This window comes from Sturnus vulgaris, chromosome 2 (assembly GCF_052056855.1).
Source record: "Sturnus vulgaris isolate bStuVul1 chromosome 2, bStuVul1.hap1, whole genome shotgun sequence".
In the NCBI taxonomy this organism is placed as follows: domain Eukaryota; kingdom Metazoa; phylum Chordata; class Aves; order Passeriformes; family Sturnidae; genus Sturnus; species Sturnus vulgaris.
The window spans coordinates 47701692-47726961 of NC_142244.1; the positions used below are offsets into that span (position 1 = coordinate 47701692).

The 25270-nt window shown below is 36.4% G+C and overlaps 1 protein-coding gene across 10 annotated transcripts in view; it reads right to left on the minus strand.

Moving 5' to 3' along the window:
- The window catches only part of PSPC1 (paraspeckle component 1), a 61240-nt gene extending 37310 nt beyond the window's left edge, over window positions 1–23930 (minus strand). For 8 of the 10 annotated variants that reach the window (XR_015801378.1, XR_015801382.1, XR_015801379.1 and 5 more), the window contains exons 1-6: window positions 23405–23930; window positions 21495–21796; window positions 18907–19002; window positions 17670–17866; window positions 13568–13652; window positions 12571–12679 (exon numbers count right to left, since the gene is read on the minus strand). Coding sequence is in view for 2 of the 10 variants with exons in the window: in XM_014877595.2 (XP_014733081.1) it covers window positions 12571–12679; window positions 13568–13652; window positions 17670–17866; window positions 18907–19002; window positions 21495–21796; window positions 23405–23788 (1173 nt within the window). In the remaining 8 variants the exon portion in view is untranslated. The remainder of the gene's footprint in view (window positions 1–12570; window positions 12680–13567; window positions 13653–17669; window positions 17867–18906; window positions 19003–21494; window positions 21797–23404) is intronic. The other 2 variants (XR_015801384.1, XR_015801383.1) reach the window with 1 other exon arrangement.
- Window positions 23931–25270: the final 1340 nt, after the last annotated feature.

Genomic DNA, 25270 nt, shown 5'->3' on the forward strand with positions numbered 1-25270 from the left:
GCTACTTTTTTTCCTTAAAAATAGGCCTTGCAATGCAGCAGCCCAGTAAAAATTAATCTTGTCTCCAAGTGATGCAATATTCATGGTAACAAAGCTGTCAAAAATTATGGTATGAACAAAATATGGCACGGAAAATTTTAGAACAGCAAAAAGGCAAGGCATCTCAGAAATGTTATGATGACAGACCATAGTTTTCAGTAGTTTGTGGCCAGAAGAATATGTGACTATTTACTCACCTTTTATAGCCTAGTAACCACAATAATGCTAAGATGTGGCATCCAAAAGGTGTCTTAGCAAGAAAAGAACACTTTCTCCATAAACTTGAAAATTAATGGTTTAATTAGCATTTTATCTAGGTTGTGTGTGTAGAGCAAAATGTAATTAACAGTGCTGTTGATTCTCACTTGTTTTTATTAACATGAAAGCTGATTTTTATTCTCTAATTGACTATATATTTGTCAAAACAGGTATGACATTTCTGTACCTCTTAGTAGAATTCATTACTTCTAGTATGGTTGATTTCCTTAAGTTCCTTCTAGAAAAGAAAAATTGTTTCCAAAGTCCTCTTTACAGAGGCATAAGGCCCTTGAACCTTACATAAATTCTAACTTACTGGAAGACACCTATATTTTAATGATACAAATCCTACAAGTTATTAAAGCTTCTAGTTAGCAATCAAAACTAGAATTTGGGGGTTACTTTTGATTGTGTGCTATTGGCATTAGATAATAGTCCAGTCCACTCAGAGTAGTCCATTATTTCACTCCAATGACAAGTGCACTGGAAGTTAAGCAGCAGTAAGAAGTTAAAGTAGCAAAAGGCTTCTCTTCCATCTATCTCCTCTTGTCACCCTTCCCTCTACAGTTTGTTCCCTCAATTAGGGTGTCTCTGTAAGATCCAAAAGTTACAATATCCCCCACACAGTTCATATACAATAGCAATAAGTAATTTTAAATTAAAAATATTGATCTTGCAAAATCCAAGATTTGTATCTGCTCCTGGGCACTGAAATCTAAATTCAGATCTGATCCCTACTCTGAGCTGGGCATCATACTAGTTGATTCTAGAAATGTCTTCCAGTCTAAACTACTCAAAACTCTATGAACTGTGTGATTGTGCTCACCCAAGAGTCTAGAAAAATATAAGCTCTCTTACTTCACACAAACCTACACAAATAAATAGATAACAACTAAAGTAAAACGTAGCTATAGAACATACAGCATGCAGTAAACTATGGAGTCCTTTTTTAAATAGGAATCCTAATGAAAAGAATTTTCGTTAGGTTTAATAGTTGTCACCAGGACTCAATCTTTGAAAAACCACAGTAAGAAGGCTAGAAGAGATAAAGGCAATTTACTGCTTCCTTATTCAAGTCATGGATAAAGCTGATGGAGATGACTCATTTAGTTCCAACACTAAAAAACCCTAAACATTAAATAAGTATCACATCGGTAAAATCAGGAATACACAGTACATGAAATACAATCAGATGTACATATTTCAGTAAATATTAAAAATTGGAAAACCACTTCTAATGGTAATAAAAACTACAATTACAGAAAAAAAATTATTACTAGTCAAGCATATTTCTTAAGTATTCCTGTCATTTCAGTAAGATTGCTAAGGAACTATCAATTTTATTTGAAGAGGGGAATTTCTTTTAAAACTAACTGCAAAAGTATAGGGATGTATTTGTGAAGAACCTCAATGCACTACATCTTTGTTCTCTTCTTTTAGTTCCGAGAACAAAACGTCTTCAACTTCTGTGGGGTCTCATTTTCCTTCTGTATCAGTTGCTAAGGATAGTCCTCAGCAGCTAAAGCCCACAGAGAAAAAACACTCAATTAAAACAATATAATTAAAACTACTCAAAAGTATTTACTATTGTAAATTTAAGTTATTCTTTAAAAATATTTTTACAGTAAACTGTTAAACAGCTGTGAACCTCCCAGAATGTTTTGGTTTTGTCATTCTCTTACAGCTGAATGCAAAACCCCATCTGAACTAAAGTTAGCTTCCTTTCAATACATCAATCCTCACATGATGCTTAAGTCAGGTCTAAACTGACAGTTTTGGAAAAGAAAGCAGTTTAATTGCACTAACATGACTCTCAATACAAAGACCTCTAGGGGATACATCATTAGCCGGCAACATTTAATAATCCTAAAGATTAAAGAAAAGGTTAATCCTAAAGGTTAAAGACAATATTATTTAATACACATGAAAGTAACAGCTTTGTTTTACACAAGAACTCATACTTTCAGAATGTATTACAGGTCAAAATTCAAATTACAATCTAACTTGTTAACAAAAAAGAAAATAGCCTAAAAGCCAAGATATACCATGGAACCTATTCTGTTATTATAGAACTTGATTCTGTATTGCAATTTGTATCTTTTCCGCTTCACTATTTTGTCTTGTAGTTACTTGCTCCTTCACTGAATTATAATATTGCATTTTAGACAATGCATTAATATAATTTGTGAGGTTTTCTACCATCTCTCTCATTTCCATTTGTTAAAATACAGTAAAACATTGTATATACAATATCTATAAAACTGACAAAAATGTATTTCATATTCTCATAACCTGAGGTAAAAGTTATTCATCATCCAAAAAAACCAATATACATAGAAGGCAAAATCAGGCCCTAAACAAACTGTATACATGTAGAGTAGCTAGGAACAAAATAGAAGTATTTTTAGTCCATGCCTCCAATCATTACATCATCTGTTCAGGTAAAGAAAAATCCTACCATATCCCTTCACTGTATATGAAGCACTCTCTGAGGATGTAACTGCCAAGAAGGATACTTTTTTCAAATGCCTTTGCTGTTGATGATTTGAAAGAAAACAAGCACAGAAGTATTCTGGCAAATTTTCCCCTTGATTTAACAAAGACTCACAAAAAAGGTAAAAATCTACTTTTCAAATATTTTAAGCTAAAATTCAGAAATATTTTTCACAAGACAGAAGGTAACCACCTTCAAAAGATTTGGAAATCCTTTGAAAAATGAGATTCCACTATATCAATTCCCTTAATAGCAACTTTCTCAAATCTGCCAATTAATCTGGTACTGCTGGAGTTAGGAGCCACCTTATATTCATGGAACTAAAATATAAAGAACATTTCTCCCATTTCTGTTAGCTTCGTTTTTTCAGTAACAGTAAAAAAATTAAACATATAGATTAAATACAGATCAACGGCTGAACATACTAAAAAGTATTTTTTTCAAAGGCACTTTAGTGTTTACTTACCCACAAAAGTACTTTCTAGAAGAAAGACACAGCATATCACCACATTCACGACTGAGACATGTAACACAACACATTCACAATATATTCACATCTTCAGAGGCATATTAGAGAAATTCATGCAGCATCTTAGAATTATTCTAGTTTTATATGAGCTGAAGAAATGTCAAAGGAGTAGATAAGTATGAAAACAGACAACCTGGAAGGCTGCAAATGATTTAAAATGCACTCCACTATTTACCATGGTGGGGGCGGACTTGCTCCAGCTTAACTGGTAACAAAGACTGGCTAACTGTATTCTCATGCAGAAATGCACTAAAATACTACACTGAAAATCAGGTGTTATAGAACAATGCTGTATTTTAGATTTCCCAAACTGATACATTTTCATTGCACAAACCTCAAATTTACACAAATATTAGAAAGAGTGAACACTAGATGGAGTAAAAAAAAAGTTTTCCCCAATTCAAGATTCAAGGTTAAGATGTAATGAAAGTCATCAATGTTTACTTAGAAGAGAAATTAATCTGCCAAGAACACTCTTTATCATGGAATGTTTATGTGAAAATCTACTTCTTAGTTGAAGTGTCAACTATAAGACTGCAAAATCAACTTAAAGTCACCACTAGATATAGCCACAGTGTACTAAATATGACTCTTTGCCAGACTTCTCTATTAACAATTTCTCCTCACCAAGTAGGTATTATATATGCCAAATAAATTATAATATAAAAAACAGTCCAATTGTAGTTGCTATCTGAGTTACCAGGTAAATAAAATCTGCAAGTATTTGTCAAAAGGAAGCTGAAAGCTGAAGTCTTAATGCTACCAAGGAGGTCCTGCAGGAGAAACTTCTAGCACCCATAGTGTCTTTTATAGATGTTATGGATGCTGCTTACAACCAGAATAGTTCAATGTTTAAGATTTCTCCAATTAACTTACGGCCTGTGCACACATACAGCATACTAAAAAGAAAATATAAACAGAGAAGCATCAGCGAAACTTTCTGCAGGAAGCCAAGCTCCACAATTATTTTACACAACTTGTAGGCCATTTCCTGTAAAACTGGAGCAACATGAGGCAGACTTGAATGAGGAAGATGCTTGTCATTTGAACAAAGTTTTGACTGATGAAAATAATACATTCTACCAGGCAATTCTAGTATTTCCATCAAAAGTTTAAGAAAATGGTCATTTGAACAAATCCAAACAGATTGAGAAATACTGCTTTCTAGCTAAATACCCTAACCCAGTCCACACACTCATAAACTACTACAGTGTCTGGTTTCATCAAAAATATCCAACAAAAACTACAATTTTATTTATGTACAATAGACCCAGAGGTCCGAATTATGTTAGGGACTCAATGGGGACTATCCAATCAATAGGGACAAACATAAATAGCTGGTTCTTACCTAAACTCAGATGTTCCCCTATAGTTAAAACAAACGTTTAATAATCAGAAATGGGGGGGAACAAACAGGAAGACTCCGTAAGTAAATAACATTTTGAAAGTATTACAAAAAACAGAAGCATGTAGGAGGATAAATAAAGCCCAAAGAACCTAACTTCAACATCATATTGTCTCTGTCTTAGAACAGACAACTATCACCTATCCTGTCACAAGCAGATAACCCAAACTGCATTTGGAACCTGTAGTAAGAGCTTTATGCCATGTACAGAACAAAACTAATACAAACACTCCTTCATCCTACACAATTCTAAGCCTAAACCAATGAGCCATTAATTATTGTAGGAAACCGGAATGGTGACAAACGTTTTAGTAGGACCTATTGCAACAGGACATGGGGTGATAATTTTAAACTAATAGTGGGTAGACGTCAACTAAGTAAAAGGAAGAAATTTTTTACAATGAAATATACTGGAATAAGTTGTCCAGACAAGTTGTGGATGCCCCATTCCTGGAAACATTAAGGACTGGATGGGGCCCTGAGCAATCTAAAGTAGTTGAAGATGCCCCTGCTCATTGCAGGAGGCAATGAACTAGATGGCCTTTAACAGCACCTTCCCAACCAAATCATGCTATGATTTTAAGATTATATTCACAGAAATCTCTTAGAACAGCAAACCTTAGATATATTTAATTGACTCTTTAAGCTTTAGTTTCTATTGAATTCCCCATCTGAACAGTTAGAAAACAGCTCTACTGAAACTCATCCTCTTACCAAAACCCACTATTTATTAAAAGTGTTAATTAATTGGAAATTAATTAAATTATTACACACAATTAAAGCATACTTGATGGAAGACAGAAGTATCAGATTTAAACTCCATTTTCCTCACTGAAGATTTAATAACCCAAAACAAGCACTACCTCCAGTAATAAGACTACTTTGACAAGGAGGCTTGTAAAATATTCAAAAGAAAAATAATAAATATTTTGATTTTAAAAATAGCAGCCTGGTATCAATAGACAGGACACAGAGCTAAGTTAATTTCTATTCATTTCTATTTCTATCAGTTTACTGCATTATCACTATTAACGTTTTCCGCTCTGAGAGAGCTACTGAAGGAAAATGCTAGAGGGCTAAGCAAAAGGTCACATTAAGAAAAGAAACTACTTGGAAGGCACTGGCTTGAGAGACAGAAACCAGGTCATTAAACAGGCTTCCCTCACACTATGCAACAGGCCAATTAACAGGCTTCCTTGCATCCAAAAATACTATTTCTACAGAAATCTCACTCGTTGTTTCTTGGGTGTTTTATTCTTTCTTTAAACACAGATCCCTTGAACAAAGACAAACTATTCTAAGTAGAGGAACTTATTTTGGTTGCAAGTCTCAGTGCCACCAAGCAAGATCTCAGGATATAGAGAAGTGGATGAGTCCGAAATAGGTACCAAGCAGACAACTGAAACTGAAAGTTAGTTTCTTCTTAGTCTGGGTAAATACGTGTACAAACGCCAAGTCAAACTTAACTCCAGTAGCTGAGGAAGAAAAAATGAAAATTATTAAGGCAAACATTAATTTTATCTTCTTCAAATATATATGGCATCTATCAAACACATCAAAGATTTTTTTCAAAGTTATATATACAATTTCTAAGTATTCTTGCTTGTGAGAGTATGAAAAATTGAAGAACTCTATTTGAGTAACTTAAGTTGAATAAGAAGACTTTAAATTGTGAGCAGCAATGATTTTCAGAAATAAGAGTATAATAATACTATAATATAGAATATAGACTTATTAAATCTGCTCTTAAATAGATTTTTTCATTTTTATCCATAAAACCATGAAACAGCCAAAGTTAAGTACACAAATGGAGCATTCTATAAAGAAGCACAGATGCATTTGAGGCCCTTCTATCAATAATTGAACAAAAATGGCATCTGTTACAGCTGAGGCCTCATGAAACACCAAGACTAACAAAGACTAATGTCATTTTGCCATACATAAGCAGCATCTGCTAAGTGTTATTTTAGTTTCTTGATCATCAGTCTTACTAAGAGAAAGTAAGGTCATAAAAAAACCCAGATAACCTAAAGAATACAGACAGAAAATTCTCTATCAATTACTGTAGAAAAGAACAAATTTGGGAAAGCTTAAAAGTACCACGACACCTAAATTCATACTGGAGATTTATGCACATTTGACAGCACATTAAGAGTATAAAAATTACTTGTGAATAGTCACTTGTTCTATCTGCAAGTTCACATAAAGTACATCTTAGTATTTTCCAAAGCAGTTTGTGCAAACGTGAGAAGATGACTGCAACAGAGCAAAAGATTAGTCTCCTAAATATAACACAGAAATATCACAGTACCTAAATAATCTCAGTTCACACATACAGAAATATAGCTATAAATGAAATATATTATTGTAACAATTATTGTACCATCCTTGACATACATAAAAACGTGACCCAGAAAATTAATTATTCATCTTAAAATGGTATGAAATACTTACAACCAAAAGATCTTATTCCACAAACACCTTGATTTAATGTATATAAGCACATAATACGATACAAAAAGATACATGAAGATCTGCATTGACTTTCATGCAATGTCTTTTCATACTAAAAGCAGGTATGACAGTTAAATAGTTTTTCCAACCTGACAAGGTAATTAAGGGCTGAAAATAATTTATTTAGCTACTGAAAATAATATAAATAGAGTATTTTAAGGCTCGTTAAGGAAGTATTATTCTTGCCTAAAGCAAGAAATTTAGTATTTGAAACACCAATGAACAGAAGAAATGCACGATTTAAGAATCTGTCTACTGATGTACATCACTTGTAAAAAAATGTATATAATTTAGTGCTACTGTCAGAACTAGGACTGCCCACAAAAACTGCCTATTTATAGAATGCTTGCTCAAAGGCCTATCCTATGTTGATTTATGCATAGGAAGAAACTTGATCACTGAAGTAAAACCACTACCAAGAAAAGTAGCAATATTTTGTCAGGTTGGTGTTTTAGTTCTACATTTAATGACTTGTCTTTTTCCAAGCTAGTTTTACCTTTAAAAGCCTTTAAGGCGTCACACATGAACTATGTATGCTGGACTGCACTAAGGATGCAATTCATCTCGTCCAATCACGCTCCACAAAAGAGCCTTTATAAAGCAGCAAGAAACTGAGATTTTATTCATACAAACTCACAAAACTTCACCACCATTAGGTTCATTAAGTATACAAGGCTATCAGGATAAAATAACCAACATTTGAAAAGATTCTTAGAAATGTTTCATTAATTTATTATTGGGCCTCTGCTTTAGTTTAGAGTTAGGTAGGAAACAATTCACCTTTCAGTGCAAATTCCAACTGCTTATATTAACTGGAGCTTTTGAGCACAATGCCATGAGAAGACGGGATCAAAATATTGTTCTATTCACTTAAACAGGCAAGAAGTGCAAAAATCTAGTCCTGAATTACTAAAGTTTGAGAAACCTAACTGGTAGTCTTGTTTCAAACATGTCTAATGCTTAACTTGCAAGTGAACATAGAAGGGACATGAAGGATAAGATATGCCTCAATAGGGCTCCAAACAGTAAGAAATTGAAAAGTGCATTTACGTACTGCTCCAAAGGACTGAACTCTGAGAACAAAAACTAGGTTGCAATGGCATTCCTGAAGCTATAAACTTCATTGCTGTTTTGCAATGTGCTTTTTTTATTTTCTTGCTCTCATCTGTCTTACAGCTTTTGATCCAAGTCCACTACAATCCCTGCTGTTTAGCAGCTGACACTGCTTTAGTGGCTGACTCTTTATACTGATAATTACTCAACATACTTGAGAGCAGTGCTTCTGCAAGAAGAACTAAAGGAAAGTAAAACAACATCTAGAAATAATTCCTGAAAAGACTATGAGATTAAAAAGAGAAGTATTTAATATACAAAGTCTTATACGAAAGAACAGCAAGCATTCATAAATTGAAACTGATTAATTCTCAAGAAACAGTCCCTTACACATTCAAAAAGGGGTTTTTCTTGGAGGGAAGTGGGAAAGGATGTCCAAAAATCTCAATTCCCTCTTTAAACTATCAGTAAGAAGAGCTGCAAGTTTTAGGCTGGTATTGCAGCTACTGTTTCATTAAGTATAATACCCATCCAACACTATTTCACAGTGTTACTACAAAGTAAATTCATGCACACAGAACTAGGACTACAACTCCTACATATTTTGGTCTCTGTTTTAGACACGTAGAAACTATTTCAATACACTAAATCCAAACCTCTAAGTTGGTGACGCGAATAAAAGCAGGTCTTGGAACTGGAATTATTTTGTAAAATGGCTCTGACTGAGATACAACAGTGTAAATCCAAGCAAGGCACCCATAACTGGATAATAACCATTGCATGTTTGAGTAATTAATGCATTACTGCACTCAGAATTATTTTCATTTTAAAAAGTATTTGTGCTGTTGCAAAATAAATCGCCATCAGCAAGTTCCTCTTTCAGTCAGAAGAATGTATGCAAAATAAAAATTAGCAAAATACTACTGGAAAACTAGTTTCTCAATTAAGCTTCTCTGAAATCAGAATGCATATAAATTGAGCACATTTCAACTAATTGACTTTTATAAAAGAAGGGAAAAACCCCAACCAATATGAAAGTGTTTATTAATAATTTATCTAGTAGAGATCACATCTAGATTAATAAATTGTTTAGGCATCATCGGGCTGCCCATAAATTAATAATCAATGCAGTCAAAATTCTAATGTTCATCATCACCAGCAACAAGAATGCTTCAGGAAAAGAAATCCTCTCACAGAAAATATTTTTATCATCTCCAAAAAAATCAAGTAATTGCCAGCTGCATTAAACTCGATTACAAGATACTTTTCAAATGTAGTTGCATTTTTTAAAAATCCAAGTTTAATGAGTTAGGAAAAGACATAGACAGAAACTTTCAACGGGAAAGACTAATACTGCAGCCTTAGATGAGAGGGTCCAGTTCTGGTTGCCATTGCACTTACCATTTATCTTCCTGTCTCAGACTAATCAGTAAAAAGTGATAGGATATAAGTGAAGGAAGCTTACTTTTCAAAGCTTTTAAGAAACAAAAACAAGGATTAGAAACAATTGTTATTGTCCTACTAAATACATTGTTGGCAGAAAACTTTAGTATGTTGTAAGTGTAAGGCCTGAAGAGTTTATCAAGACTTGCTGTGGTAAAAAAACTATCCAACAGTATTAAAAAATGCAATTCTCACCAAGAGTCAACTTTTAACCTCTGAAAATAGAGAATAACTTTCTCAGTACATGTACAGCAATAATCTGAGAGCAGGAGTAAGTGCTAGGTGGAATCTGTTCACAGTAAACAAGTATTAGCAAGAACAAATAAAAACAAATTGGTTGTACAAGAAAGTCTAAGCTGAAATCAGATTTCATGCATCATTTTGCAAGCTCCAGAAAAGGTTTACAGTTTTTCTCTGCCACAAAATGCAAAGGCTTTTTCAATTTCCATTCACACTACATAACTACAGTTATCCAAGAACACTTTATAACAAGCATCTATAAAATGATAGGCATGCTTAGTCACACAGCTGCCCTGATTAGAAACTGTTGCTAAAGAAAGTCAACACATCACTTGCCATTTTGTTTCAATTTTTCCACTCAAAGTTTAAAGAGCATTAAAAGTAAAACCTAAGTCAAGGCACAACCAGAATACTAAAGACTAGTCTAAAGAATATATTTTTTCATCTGCTATTGTATATGCCACTTCAATTTTATATGATGTACTCTATACTCCTTTATATATATACGTTAAAATGCTTTTGGAAGGGCTGTTACTGCAAAACTACATCTATATATTCTTGCAGAGTATTAATTAGGTCCAGATGAACACACAATTTCAGTAGGGCATGAGAGTGGGAAAGCTACACTCTTCTAAAGCAGTCTTCCACCTTTTACCTTTCCTCTCCAAAAAATATGATGTATAAAAGTCATAAAAATTATGCATAGTGATTGAAGTGCTTTCCATTTGAACCACTATCCTACATTTTTGCCAAGTCCAGCATAGCAACTTTAACAGCTGCTATTCATATAGGTTTTGGAATTTAAAAATGTAGATAAGCAACAAGGATGGACAAACTGTGGTAAGCAATTTAAGCACAGAGACTAAATACTATTATCTCAAGACAGATATAAGAATAAACCATTATCTCGTTTTCTCCCCTCCAAGCTGCAGAATACAGGCCACAACCTCCTAACAACAATGGAATCTGAGGGAGCTACTGCCATCCCAGGGCTGCGGGTTGGCTCCCCAGCTTCCTATTACTGCAGCTCTCTGCAGCAAGAAGCATGGGTCTCACAGAGGAGCCAGGAGGTTTTGACAAGTAGCTTACAGGGTCAGAAAGTCAGGCAACCTCAAAAGATGCCTCGTTAAGATATTACAGTGATACGAAATTTCACATTTGGCATCAGTAAGTACTATTTCTAAAGTCATCAGTAAGTACTATTTCTAAATTACATCAGACAACTGTTATATGCTATTTCTCCACTTCTTTTTAAAAATTTTTGGAACATACTAAAGGACAGTATAAGTTCTGAATTCTTGGTCTTCATTACTCTGAAGAAAAGACATGCTGAATGCAGTTTTCTTTTAGAGTGAGAACATACGGAAATAAGTTACCATCTGCTTTTGGATGCAAGTACCTCAAAACACAGTGAGCAAAAACAAATTATACCTGTTAGTAAAATCAAAGGAATTATTTTGCTTCCTCCCTATCTTTATTAAAAATACTAACAGGCAAAGACGAGGGGAAAAATGTCCTGCTGAGAACAGGACATCATTCATTTTCTAACATCTCTCAGGATATCTCTGAACATACATAATAAATTCTTCACAACCCTAAGAAAACTTCATTGTATAGAATGTAAATCAAGTTTTTCTTTCACAGGAAGTAGCTGAGAAACCAGCAGTGCATTATTGATTGATGTATGAAGTTGCACCTGTGAAGGGGAGCAAGATCCCCTCCTGTAGACTACAGTTGTTTTAATAATATAAAAGAGCATTGTGTGAATTGCTTATTCATTATTTCTTCATTAGGAATAGCTGTAATAGTAAAAGGCATCCTACTCAAGAGAAACTAAAGCATTTGCAACACAGTTTGGATTCACTGAACTGATCTGGCTGGTAGAAGAAAGTCATACTCTTTGACCAAAAAAACTGAGAAGCTGACTCCTTTGAGAGCAGAATTTTGCTAGTCCTACAGGATGAGTCTTCAGAGGCAGAGCATATCTAAATTACTAATATAAATAATGTACAGATTATAGCAGAGGACAAATTTTCCCACAGCTTTATAATCTTTCAGTCTCCTTTAGTAATGATTTGGATGTTGTCCTCATCTAGTTTTACACAGGGTTGAAGGGGAGAGTGATTTTAAGCTCTATATGAAACTAACATTGCCCTTTTTGTTTCTGAAATCTTTCCTAGTAAGTTAACCATAAAACAAAAACCAAATAATTCAAAGAAGCTTAGCACCATGAACTGGTTTAAAATTCAAACCTTCAGGCAGAGTGGGGCGCCAGGATGGGTGATTCCTATCACCTCTCATTCTAGAAAAATTATTTTACTGAAACATTTCAATTCCCAAGTAAAAAAAAATTAGTATCTGAACACCTTCACTTAATGGATGTGTTACATCACCAGCTTGTAGGAAAAATAACAGTGATGTCATCATACAAAAGAGTAACTGTACTACTGAATATGAGCAATTCACCAACAAGAACAATAAAATACTGAAGTGGAAACAGCCAACAAGAAGATGGCAGTTCAATAACTAATATAAAAATAATATAATGAAAAAATTATTTTGCAATTTGGACTTTCACCATAGAATTGTACTTACATTATCCATGAAATTTGGCTTAAATCCTCCTTCCTGCTGTCGTCGCAATTCCTCCTGCTCCCTCTGGCGTAGCATCTCTTCTTCACGACGTCTGTGCTCTTCTTCATGTCTAAGATATTTTTCAAAATTATGTCAGCTTAGTCTCTTGACCCGCTCAGATTGCACTCAGTCTCAGAGGTTAAGATCAAGCATATAAACAAAACTGGTCATTAATTATTTTTTACAGTGTAAGGCACTAATCTACTCAACTTGATGACTTTGAGTACTTAAAGTTTTGTGTTCTTTTTTTACTGGAATACTGCAATACAAGTAATTTCAATACCAATAGATTCTATACCTACCCTTCCAGCTACATATCAGTAAATAGGTTAAAATATTCCAGTTTTTAAGAAGTCATTATGGGTTAAAATATTTCAACAGTGCCAAAAGACATTTTTAATTCTGAGAGTGCTGTTCTTTTTATCTTATTGACATTATTATATTTAACACAAAAAGTATAAATCAATATGATGAGACTACGTCTATTTTCTTAAACTTTAGAAGAGGCATTAAAACAATTATATACATTAATCAAATCCTAAAAGAAAAATTGTTTTCAACATACTGGAATATCAAGTGAAAATAACTTCCACAATCCCACATCAGACTATACAATTGCAATGCTACGATTCTATATTCAGATCACCTGCCTATAAAATTTAGAAGCATGTTCCTATCTATTACAGCAATTCTTCGGTCATGTTAAAATAAATATCAAACAAAAAATAGGCTAAGACATTTCTATGCTATTCAGAAATCTCAGAAATTTACAACAAAACTAGCAGAGCTGGAGTAAGTGACAAAAATCAATTGCTTGAAAACAATCTTATATTAGCATTATATTATCAGAAACATCACACACTATGCTTTTGAGAAGCAATTTTAGCTAATATATCTAAATTCACCCAGGCCTACAGTGGCTGCATGCCACGCCTCTGCACAGCATAAGACAAAGTACCTCAATTGTATCTGCTTGCGTTTTTGAAGTTCTTGGTTTCGAAGTTCTTCCAAGCGCCTCAATTCCTCTTGACGACGCATGAGATCTAACAGAATTAAAAGTGTATTTAAATATAAAAGCTTTCAATCAATAATGTGGCAACACAAGAACTGTTATTACTGTCAGTTATAACATTCAATTTTAAAAAAATTTTCAATGAATTTAATTCATTTCTTTCCATAAAGCTAAGTCTAGTACTTGAAAAAACACTGGATCTGTGGCTTACAAACACAGAAAGGTACAAAGCAGGTTACAGAAACAGAAGTTCTCAAAGAAAAGGAAGAAAATCTCTCTCAATCCCTTAAATCATATCCTGGTTTTACATCTAGGACAGGGCATCGATTTTCTCACAATGCTGTATACTGCTAAAGTCACACTACTAAGGAAACCACAATATTAATGGACGTTTATGCTCTCCACTACCTACTGCAGACCCCTACATGGCACACATCAGAAAAAGAAAAGTCAGGTGCATGAAGTCTGAACCTCCATGAAGATCTGTCACGACTCTACTTACTGCAACTTAAAAATTACTAGTCTTTTAATCCCACAAAAAAGGCACAGCCATAGCCTCCTAAGAAGCACCTAAAAAGCCCTTAAAAAGCAGGGCATATCTCACAGTAATAACTTTTGTTGACCATCACATTATTGATTTCTGCCTGAAAATTTATGCTTTCTTCAACGAATAATAATTTCACCATTTGTTGGAAAGCAGCTTTTTTTATTTTTAACTACAGAGGATATTGGCCACATGCTACTATTTAGAGAAACCAAAAGTAACATTTTGCCATACCAGCCATTACACGCCTTTTATGCTTTAGTTCAACTGTGCTGCACATTTTCTCTATGCATTTCTTCACTATACTAATTAAAACATATTTTTCGTTATGCAAATCAGTTTCCTCAAACTTGCATCAGCATAAACTATTACAATTTCAAATTTTACTTTAATATCCAAAAACTACAACAGCCAGTACATTCTGCCAAAACATAATGTATTCATTTTCTTTTTGAACAAAGACGATTATCAGATATTTACTCTCACAACATCTGTTGACATTAGAAGTCCTTTTTCAAGCACATTTCACAAGACTGCTTTTCCATTCTCTTCTGCAAAATCAACACATTTCACACTTAAACAGAATAGGACTACATTGAAGATTCACTCAAATCACAAAGTCCGAGGACTGCTTTCTTCCAGCTATGCTTGCCATAGAAGGCCTGGCCACTGACATCCTGATTGTTGGGCAGTGTCACAAGCATGCTTTATTTTTCCTTTTAAATAACCTAAAGGTTTTTTCAGAGTACAAGTGTACTCTTCTCTTAAAATGAAACTTTAGCTGCTTCACGGTATTACTGAGATCAAAAACCAACCCATTCTGTACGCAACACTATCTACTGTGTGAAAAGATGTTTTCTTTTTAGTTCCTTGTTCTTTCAAATTTTAACAGCATTCCCTAGTCCTTGTGCACACAGGCACAGGATTTTCTACTTTCTCTCTACCACCATCATTTACTGTCCTTTGTTCTTAAGGTATAACGCTCTACTTTTCTCAGTGTTCTCCTAATTCTTATCCATAGCATAGTTTATTGCCTTTCCTGAAATTGTCAGTATGTTGAAAGTGCAACATAGCAAATTACGATTCAATATCATTTGACAACTGCATTTGACAACTGCCAAATCTTGGCAGAAAGCCTTACTAGGGCGGGTGAAAACATACGATATAGAGATTCAAACTCTGCATAAGACCCATCCATATTAAAAGACCTGTAATGACGGCAATTTTTGATCGACAGGATTTTGATTTCTCAGAACAGAAAAAATCTGCATTAAAGCACTTGTGGAAAAAAAGAAATCAGAGAGTGTTATTATTACCCTCTGTACTTTCTTGCCTTATAAAAGGACAAGGTCTTCATTTTACCTTCAATCTTCTACATAGCAAAGAGCAGAAGTTAATCCTACAAGCTGGAATATTAACTCCACAAAGACTTTTAGGCAATTTTAGCTGCTGATTTTTCAGATTCTAAAGATGGAAAATAAATGCCAAGCTTCCATATAATTAGTTTAAAAATTAAGCTTCCGGTTAAGTTCAGTCACGTTTTCCACTATTTTCATAATCTATTTAACCATCATTATGAGAGAATATTTACAAATGTTTGATGCATACCACCAGTACATAGATCAAAAATACCATGCAATTTACTTACACATAGAAACACGTATTCTGCTTACAAATTACTTCTGACTCAGTCTGTCAAAATATGACACTTCAAAGTGAAAAATTACACATATCAAAAGAATTAAATCTACTTCAAGAATTAATATCATACCACAAAAACCTGAGTACTCAGATCAACACATTCTAGAGTTCCAGTCCTACTAGCTCTTGTGGAGCAGTTTCAACAGAACCTTCATCTGCTAGAGTATATGGACCAGTAAGCTCGTCCTTCTTGTCTTAATTTTAACTCCTACACAACTAAAACATGACATTTTATATTTTCTTTCATATTTCATAATGACTACTTCAATACATCTTTAAATTAGACTTTGTGCACCATGGATATGAAAGTATTAATTCTAGGTTCTGGTGCCTTAGAAACTTCATTGCACCTTTCTACAAAATCCTGTGATGCAATCTCATTAATATAATCAATAGTCCTGGCATGGCATGAACTTATACCACACTGTTCAGAGCAACAAGAGGAAGCTAATCTTTGAAAATAAATACAAGTGAAAAATCACCTTATTTTCATGCATACTGAAGCTGAAGAATTGAAAAGATTAAAAAGATGGAATACTTATTAATCCGTACAGCTCTGAAAATTAAATGTCACCAGGTAACTAAGAAGAAATCTATCTTAACAAAATTCTAAGTTATCTGGTACGAAAGAGGTACTCTGCTAACCAAACTGTGAGGAGGAAAAGCCCTGCCCTACACAAAAAAAACCCCACATTTTCTCACTGGAATAGCAGGACCACATGCATTCATGTTTTAGTGGATCTTTAATGGAAGGAATACGTCTCTCTTTTTTCATATAAAACTGGTATTTAACAAATATTCAAAAAGCAGAATATCTTTTCCTTCATATTGCCCTTAAAAGAAACCTAATACCCAAAAACATACCAAAGATCTTTGCCCATGTTTTACCATCAAGTGTTTTTCTATCTTAATGAAGAGACCACTGTCATCTTGTCTCAGTTTAACATGTAATTAAGACATGTATTTAAGACAAAGTAATCTCTAATCTTGCCGTCAAGCCCAGGCAACAGGTGAATAAATTCAAAGGAAACAGAAGAGCATGAGTTCTGGAACTGACTATTAGCACTGTTAAATATTAACAATTAGGTAAGTCAACAGTAGATTTATCCAACCTGTATCTTAAGCACTGAACCATCTTCACAAATTTCAGTCACGCATACACAGAAAATTACAATGTGTGTCTAGCTGCCAAGGGAGGGCTGCACTGTGTATTGTAGGCAGGATTCTTGGATCATATTAACATGGACATTCCTCACCTCTAATATGCACCTGTGCTTACAGGGAAACATAATGCTTCAACCATTTTTCTTGGAAAATAAACCAAGAAACAGTTGCCATTTCAGGTGCTGCACCAACTATTTGGCATTTCAAAACAGTTTTCTATGTTATTATACTCTGTATAAGACCTTATGCTTTTTATGTTATTATATAGTTATGTTTTTATGTAACTGTCTTCTGCATAAGACCTTATGCTTTGTACAAGACCTTGTAAAAACAGCAAGGCTCCACACTGGGAGCACATGCGCCTATTCAGGAAAAACAGGCTAAGTAAATTTTTTCCTAAAGATAAATTTAGGAAGTGAAGAAAACAGACTTAGAAATCACCTCTCTATCAGATACTTAATTTCTGCAAATCATCAAGGAATATGTGCACAGAGAAGTATTCCTTCCTTCTTCTCAGCTAAATGCAATTAATTAATTGGTGACCAGCAAAATGTCCAAGTATACATCTCAATATGCTACACCAATAAAAAATAACCTCTGACAAAACAAATTTAATACTAGTAGATTATCTGGTTTTACCTTGCCTCATCAGCATTAGCTGATGCTCATGTCTAGCTGCTTCCATTTCTGCCTCAAGTTTCTCTTTGGCTTCTCTAATGTTCCTGTCAACCTGTTCACGCTGCTGCTTTTCCATCTCATCAAGAGCCTTCCACCGTGAAGCATACTCAAACTCAAATGTTCCAGGCTGAGCAAAGCGTGGTGGCTGTTCTCTCTCCCTAATAAAAATTTTGCAGTAAAAATGTACAGAAGGACACATTTAGATCAACAGCTGTAACAGCCAGAGAATGTAGAAACAATCACTTCAAGTGTAGATCTCACTTTTTATCAAGACGTCAGATGACTACATTCTAAACCAGGTAAAGCTTAAATCAGACTTTAAGACAAGTAAAAAGACAATTTTCCAAAAATTGCCCAAATAAAGATTAAATTTATTTAATTTTAAGATAAAAATTTGTATTGACATCAGTACAAAATACTAAGCTGCAACACTAGATTAACTGTGTTTGGCCTTCTAAATCAAGCAGTCAGTTCACTAAACCAGTTATTTAAACCAGTTAATTCAGTTATTTAAATATCAATGCTTACTAGACAGCCCAGAATATTAACCAGAATCTGTAACCATTAAAATGAGCCCCCATTTCCGAGTCTAATATTAATATTGTACCTAACGGTGACAAATTTTGAAGACGTGGTGCTCTACCGTCTTACCAAAATAAACATTTTCGATTCAAGCAACATGAGTGGCAAATTACAATATTAAATATTAGTATTTTCAGATTAGGAGACTTGTATCTCATGATTGAGATTCACTTTCTCATGTCATGCTCAATGTTTTACCTAAACTATGAAAGCTGCAAAGATTTACAAGCCAGGGAGTCTGCTAATAGCTACAGGGCTATTCAGAGAACTTAAAGATCTGTGGGTATTCAAAATTTCTGCAGGATTAGACCACTCCCCTAATCCATAAGAGACTACAGTTTGCTGGCAACAAGCCCCTACTGACTGCAGTGTGGGCCAAGAATCTCTCCACTATAGTAAATGCACAGAATGTTAAACCAACGAGCCAAGTCTGAATTTTACTATGATTAGGACATTTGGGAAGGTCCTGTTTAATCCTTTGACATAAAACAGCACAACATACAAAAGCACTACTACTTCCTGCTACACAAACTCAAAAGTAAAAATTCGTATATATTTACAAAAGTAACTAAGTACATAAATCATGTTTTATAAAAAAAGGCTAACCACAACTTACTTGTGGTACTGTTGTGTTTTTTGCATTAGCTTCTCAGGGAGTCCATCCTCATCATCAAATTGCTCCATTGGTTCTACAACAACAGGTCGAGGTGTTCTGGAAAACATTTTCAATTTAATAACTAGATTATTGAAGTAGTTACAATTTATTTTAGCATTTTTGGAGAAATGCTCCAGAAAGCTAACGAGTAATTCCTATGTCTTGTCTTAAATCACAGAATTCCAACGAATCCAAATTTGAAGAACTACCTTTGGAAAATAATTGTTTCTATACCCAAATCCAGTTATTCTGACTAGGAACCACAACTTACTTTACACAGTCCTGGTTGAATTTTAAAATACCAAAACCATCTACCAGTAACTACAAAATAGTTAGGAAGGAACTACCTTTCTGTTTTTATCAGTTAGACACCACAGAAGCCATGATTGTACTGAGAAAACAACAGACCCAAAACAGAGCAGCACAACTGATTCATTTCTACTGACTTTTACTACTTAGTTTTGTAAGCTACTCTACAATTGAAAACAGCTTGATAATTTGGTATTAATATTACAGTGATAATTAGAAAAACATTTCTGTTCAAGTTATTCAAAATCCATTATTTGAAGAACCATACACTCACAAATCAGAATCCTAACTCATCTCTGAAAGCAGCTTCCTTGACATGTAGTAACCTTCCTTAACATGTAGTAAGAGGCAAGCATGAGCCAGTACTATCTAAGAGAGCAGTGTAAAAACTCTGAATTAATTTATTAATCATTTATTCTGTTCCATGCCTTTATTTCACTTTGCAGACTTTCCCCTACTTCCCCAGTCCCTCATTAGGAGAAAAAAAAAAAACAAAACAAAAAATAAAACAAAACAAACAAAAACACAAACAAAAACTAACCAAAACCAAACCAAACAACCAAAGACTCCCCAATATATTTTACTCTGGGCATCAAGTTCAGATTAAAAAAGATGAAATCTGGAATCACAGGGCACAGATCAGCAACTGTTTTTTCTGATGCCATCTGCAGGGCAATTGCTGACAGTTCTGCTATTTAATTGCAACTGAGCTGTATTACTAACAAGTTATGATGTAAAACAACAATGTTGAAGCGCTAATGTTTTGAATGTCTAGTTTTGATACATTTAAACTGGAACTGAAAGATGTTCTGATCGGACAAAGAATTTTCAGGTAGAAAAGGTAAAACTTTAGGCTCTGAAGCAAAATATCAAAGCAGATGGCAGCAGATTCATACTAATTATCTTCGCAATTGTGCAATAGGGAACAAGTCACCTAAGCAAGAAAACCATCAAGTGCTTTTTATTATGGTTAGATGGTCATTTCAATTACACTGATTTATCCAGCTGGTAAAACAAGAATAACCCTCCCAGCTTCTTCTTCCCTGGCACAGCTCCCATGCCAAGAATAGCACTAATGTAACACTGAACTACATTACTGCCCTTGTTTGGCTCACCACGCTTCCATTCAATTACTAATGCAAAGAAAACCCAGGGAGGAAGAACAAATTGCTGGCACCTCCTTGTAAGAGTAAAGATTGTATTCAGATTAAATTTACTATGTAACCATCAAATCAGTTAACTAGCACACAAGATCTAGAGTTCCAGACGCCTTAGCCACCTGCCAACTCCTCCTGGCAACATCTTCTCCAGCCTTATTCTCTGCTGGACCTGGCATTAGCAAGCACTTTCCTGTGCTTGAACAGACTGCAATGGACTCCCACACAAACGAATGCTTTTCTGCTGTTTTAGCAAGCACAAGTGGCTTATGGAAGTATCATGAAGTTCTCAACAACATCAAAGAACAGCACACCCAGGGCAGGAAAAGAACTCCAAGTCCAATTCAACGGCAGCAAGTTTTCATGCTGTGAAACCACAGCCTTATTTTCCCAATGAGAATCAGAAAAATTAAAAAATCATCATAAATGTGTATCATTTCATGCAGTTATTAAGAAAGCAACAACTCTCTTTGGCAGGCACAGAAATATGAGGTGCAAGAAAAGTGCAGCTATTTGCAAGCTTGCTTGTCCCTGAAATGGATTGTTTTCCAAAGGTCACTAGTATAAACCTCTTCAGAATCTCAGTCTTTTTTTTCACACAGCGAGAAAGCCCCGGCCTTACAAGCCACAGATATTTTTTGAGATATAAACACTTTCTTTAGTCTACAGAAATACCAGCAATGTCATGCACTGTTTTGTTAAGAAACATAGGAATATTATTTTGTCACTTTGTTACTGGGATCAGAAGAGTGCAATCAATGAAAATAAAGTCTCAACAGAAAATGCTTTATTATATAGAGAAGGAAAAGTAATGTTGCATATGAACAAGAAAAAACCCAGAATTTTGCTCTCAGACTCTCATATGGTAATAAGAATCCTTATAAATAGTAAGCAGAGAAAGATAGTTTCCTTTTAAAAAAAAAAATCAAGAGTATTTGTGATATTCATGAAAACACTTTAATTTCTAACTTCATGGCTTTCAGAATTTGAAAACAAAATAAGAACTAGGGAATACTAAGAATGTAATTTTTGCCCACTTCAGGAAGATATACTCACAAATTCAAACAAAACCTGCGAACTTACGTTGTAAGCAAGAATGCACCATCACTGCATCTTTCTAGAGCTTTCCGTGCTGGAGGTTTTGCTGCAAACTCTACAAAACCTTTCCCTGTAGCTCTGCCGCGATCATCTACTACAACAACCGCTCTCTCCACTGGCCCGAATTGCGAGAATGCTTGTTCCAGCAGCTCATTGGAAACCACAGGCGACAGATTCTTCACAGTTAAGGCAGCTCCATGGGTAGCAAATCGAATTCGAAGAGGTCTGCTCTTCAAAATAGTACCATCAAGTTCTGCCTTTGCTATTTCAGCCAGGGTCCTAGATTCCTTTATAAAGATATAAAATATTTTATATATTTTATTTTCAAAGAGAATATCAGTTTTGTGTACACACCCCCCCAAAAGCAGCAAAGTTGTTTTCCTTCACTTGAGCATACTGGCATCAGGATCATTCAACTTTCTCCCCTTCAATCAAAAAAAAAAAAAAAAAAAAAAATCAACAAAAAACCCAACAAACAAACCAACAAAGTCTCTGCCCTCTGGAAAAAAAATGCATTCATTATCCCTTATGGTTTATTCTAAAAAGTATAGGCACAAATTTTTTGTTGCACATGAGAGGACTTAACAAATTCTCATTATGATGGTCCTGCTCTATAAAGGTTTTGAGTAGAGCTGAAACCTTGATGCTTTTCACATTTACCTACTCAAACGTTTATATTCTGCATCCCTACCTCCCCGCAGCAGGAAAAGTGTTCAAACGTTACACTACAGGACCTAAGGTGTTTTGAATCAGGTTTTTGTTTGCTCTTAAATAAGTGAAAATATCGCACTTGCTCTCAATGGATGGCCAATTCAAATTTCATCAACAAATGATGAAATTACCTTCTTTGCTCATATACTCATTCGTCTCACATTAATGGGCTTTCTGCACCCACATCCATGAGATAGTGTAAATCAAAAACTACCTTATTTCCTCACTTCAAAAATCTTCACCAGGTTTGATACTTGCAATCTGCGACATTTAAAGGAATTCTTTATATCTTTCTTCACAGTTCAACTGGCTAGGCAAGCTGTTAAAAATACATATATTTTCCCTAAACATAATGGAAAAGGGAAGTTCACATGAAAACTCTACCTAATCTCTATTACACACAAAAATGAGTAACAAGATGTAAATACATCTTGCTTCCTCCATAAAATTGCTATTTCGGGCCGAGGAATTCTCAGGGTAAAAGATGCATAGCAGAATGCCACAAGTATTTTTAGATGACAACCAAAAAGAAAAAAAACACCTACCTAACCAGTAAAATATATGGAAAAAATCCTAACCAGACACCTAAAGCACTCTAAAGCTATTCCCAGAATGATACAAATCGGTGCATTTTAAACAGAGCAATCGTGAAAAATAATCTCGCACACTAAATTACCATGTAAATACAGCACCATAAACTTTTCGGATAATTACTTTTTTTGCATACTTAACTCGAGCATGTTTAATCAAATACTGTATTTGACTGCCAATCAAATCAAATACCCTTAAAAATCTAGTCTTATCTGAGCACAAGTAATTTAAATAACCCGCGGTCCGCAACCTTTTCAATTCCGAGATTTTGTTCTGTGTTCACGATGTGCGAGCAACCGTAGTTTGAAACAATCCTGTCCATTCTTTAAAGTTAACTGTATTAAGTGCCATGGGGTGAGGCCAGGGGTTGGGAGGAGTACTCTGAATGCAGGGGTCTGGCTTGGATGTGTAGAGGCGAACAGGAGAGGGGGAAGAAGGAAAGAGGCGGGGGGACCCAGCGCTAGCAGAGAGAAGGAAGAGAATGAGAGGCAGATGCTGCCTTTTTTTTACACCGCCGAAAAGGGGGGAAGGGGGCAAGAGTCCGAAGCCTCCCGCTTTCAGAGACAGTCCCAGGGGCCCGCCCGGATCCTCACCAGGCGGATGAAGCCGAAGCCGCGGTCTCGATTGATGAAGACCTCGCTGGGCTCCCCGTAGCGCTCGAAAAGGCGCTTGAAATCCTCCTCGGTGATATCAGTAGGCAGATTCCCCACGAAGAGCCGGCAACGCTGCGTGTAGCTCTTCTCGCCAGGTTTGAGAAAGCTCTTGATATCGATGGTGAACCCAACCTCTCGCTCCTCATCTCCGCCACCTTCTTTGCTCGGCGCCAGAGCCATGGCCGCCGCCGCCGCCTCACTCTCCGCTTCTAGGCCGCGCAATCCTTTCAGGTTACCGCCGCCGCCACCCCCCACCATGCCCAGCGGTGCCGCTGGGGAGCTGTTTTCGATCCGCACTTGCTTCAAGTTCCTATTCGCGGCCATGTCCGCTCCTTCCTCGCGGGTTCTCCCTCGGGGGACGCGGAACCCTGCTCGCCAGCCGCCGCCTCCGACCCTCAACCAGTTCAAAATGGCGCCGCCGCCAACCCCTGCGAGTTGTGCCGTCCTCGCGGGAAGCCCCGCCCCAGCTCCGCTCCCCTCACGGCCCCGCCGCCGCCGCCCCCCCTCAGCTCCGCGGCCGAACTGCCCCGGGCCCCCCGAGAGCCGCCTTTCCCTCCCTAGAGACAGATGTGCGGCCGCGCTGCCGCCTTGTGTTGGAGCAGTGGTCTCCTCAGCCCGTCCCCAGGCCCCTCGCTGGGTTCTCTCCCGAGGGAAAGGCAGCCGGGTGGGATGCGTGGGATGCCCTGGGGTGTGTCTGGTCGCTGCGGGAGACAGAGGCAGGCGTGACACAAGAGACGCTGAGGCGGCGGGGACAGCTGAGGAAGTCAAAGAACCATGGAATCAATCAGATTGGAAAACACCTCCTGGGGTCGAGTTCAATCCGTGGCTGAGCACTGCCATGGTCTGGTTGACCGTGGCACGGAATCTTTCCTTAAACACCTCCAGGGAAAGTAATTCCACCACTGCGCTGGGCAGCCCATTCCAATGTCTAATTACCCTTTCTGTGAAGAGATTTTTCGTATGTCCAACTTAAACCAGCTGGAGGCTATGTCCTCTTGTCCTGTCACCTGTTACCTGGGAGAAGAGGCTGACCCCACCAGGCTACCCCGTCCTTTCAGGCAGCTGCAGAGTGATGAGGTCTCCCCTGAGCCTCCTTTTCTCCAGACCAAACACCCCCAGCTCCCTCAGCTGCTCCTCACAGCACTTGTGCTCCAGACCCTTCCCCAGCTCCGTTCCCTTCTCTGGACACGCTCCAGCCCCTCCATGTCTTTCTTGCAGGGAGGGGCCCAGAACTGAACACAGGATTGGAGCTGTGGCCTCAGCAGTGCCCAGTACAGGGGGATGGTCACTGCCCTGCTCCTGCTGGCCACACCATTGCTGAGCCAGGCCAAGAAGGGCTGTTCAGGCACTGCTGTGCAGCATGGCAGGATCTGCGGACAGACCAGGCACAAAAAGCATTCACCGAGGCAGACAAATCATGGGAGACAAATCTGAGTGAAGTCTTGCTACACTGCTTCCAGGACAACTTCTTACAGAGCAACAACTTTCATTATAAAGGAGGCGACTTCTGAGAGGTGTGAAGTCAAAGGTTTCCTTCCTTGGGCATGCCTTCTTGTAGCAAAGACCATGGATCTCCTGCAGCACCAGACTGGTTTGCTCCCCTGCCAGATTTGCAGCTGCTTGGCTCGGTTTGTGTGCTTCAACCAGTAGTACAACAAAGTGGTTTCTCAGAATTATTTGTTTCATTAATACAACTCTAGCATTGAAGAAATCCAGACCATCTTATGAGGTCAGTAGTTACTTCAACTAGTGTGTGGCATATACTGTTGTTTGGAAATAACAATATCATCTATAATACTCAAGAAC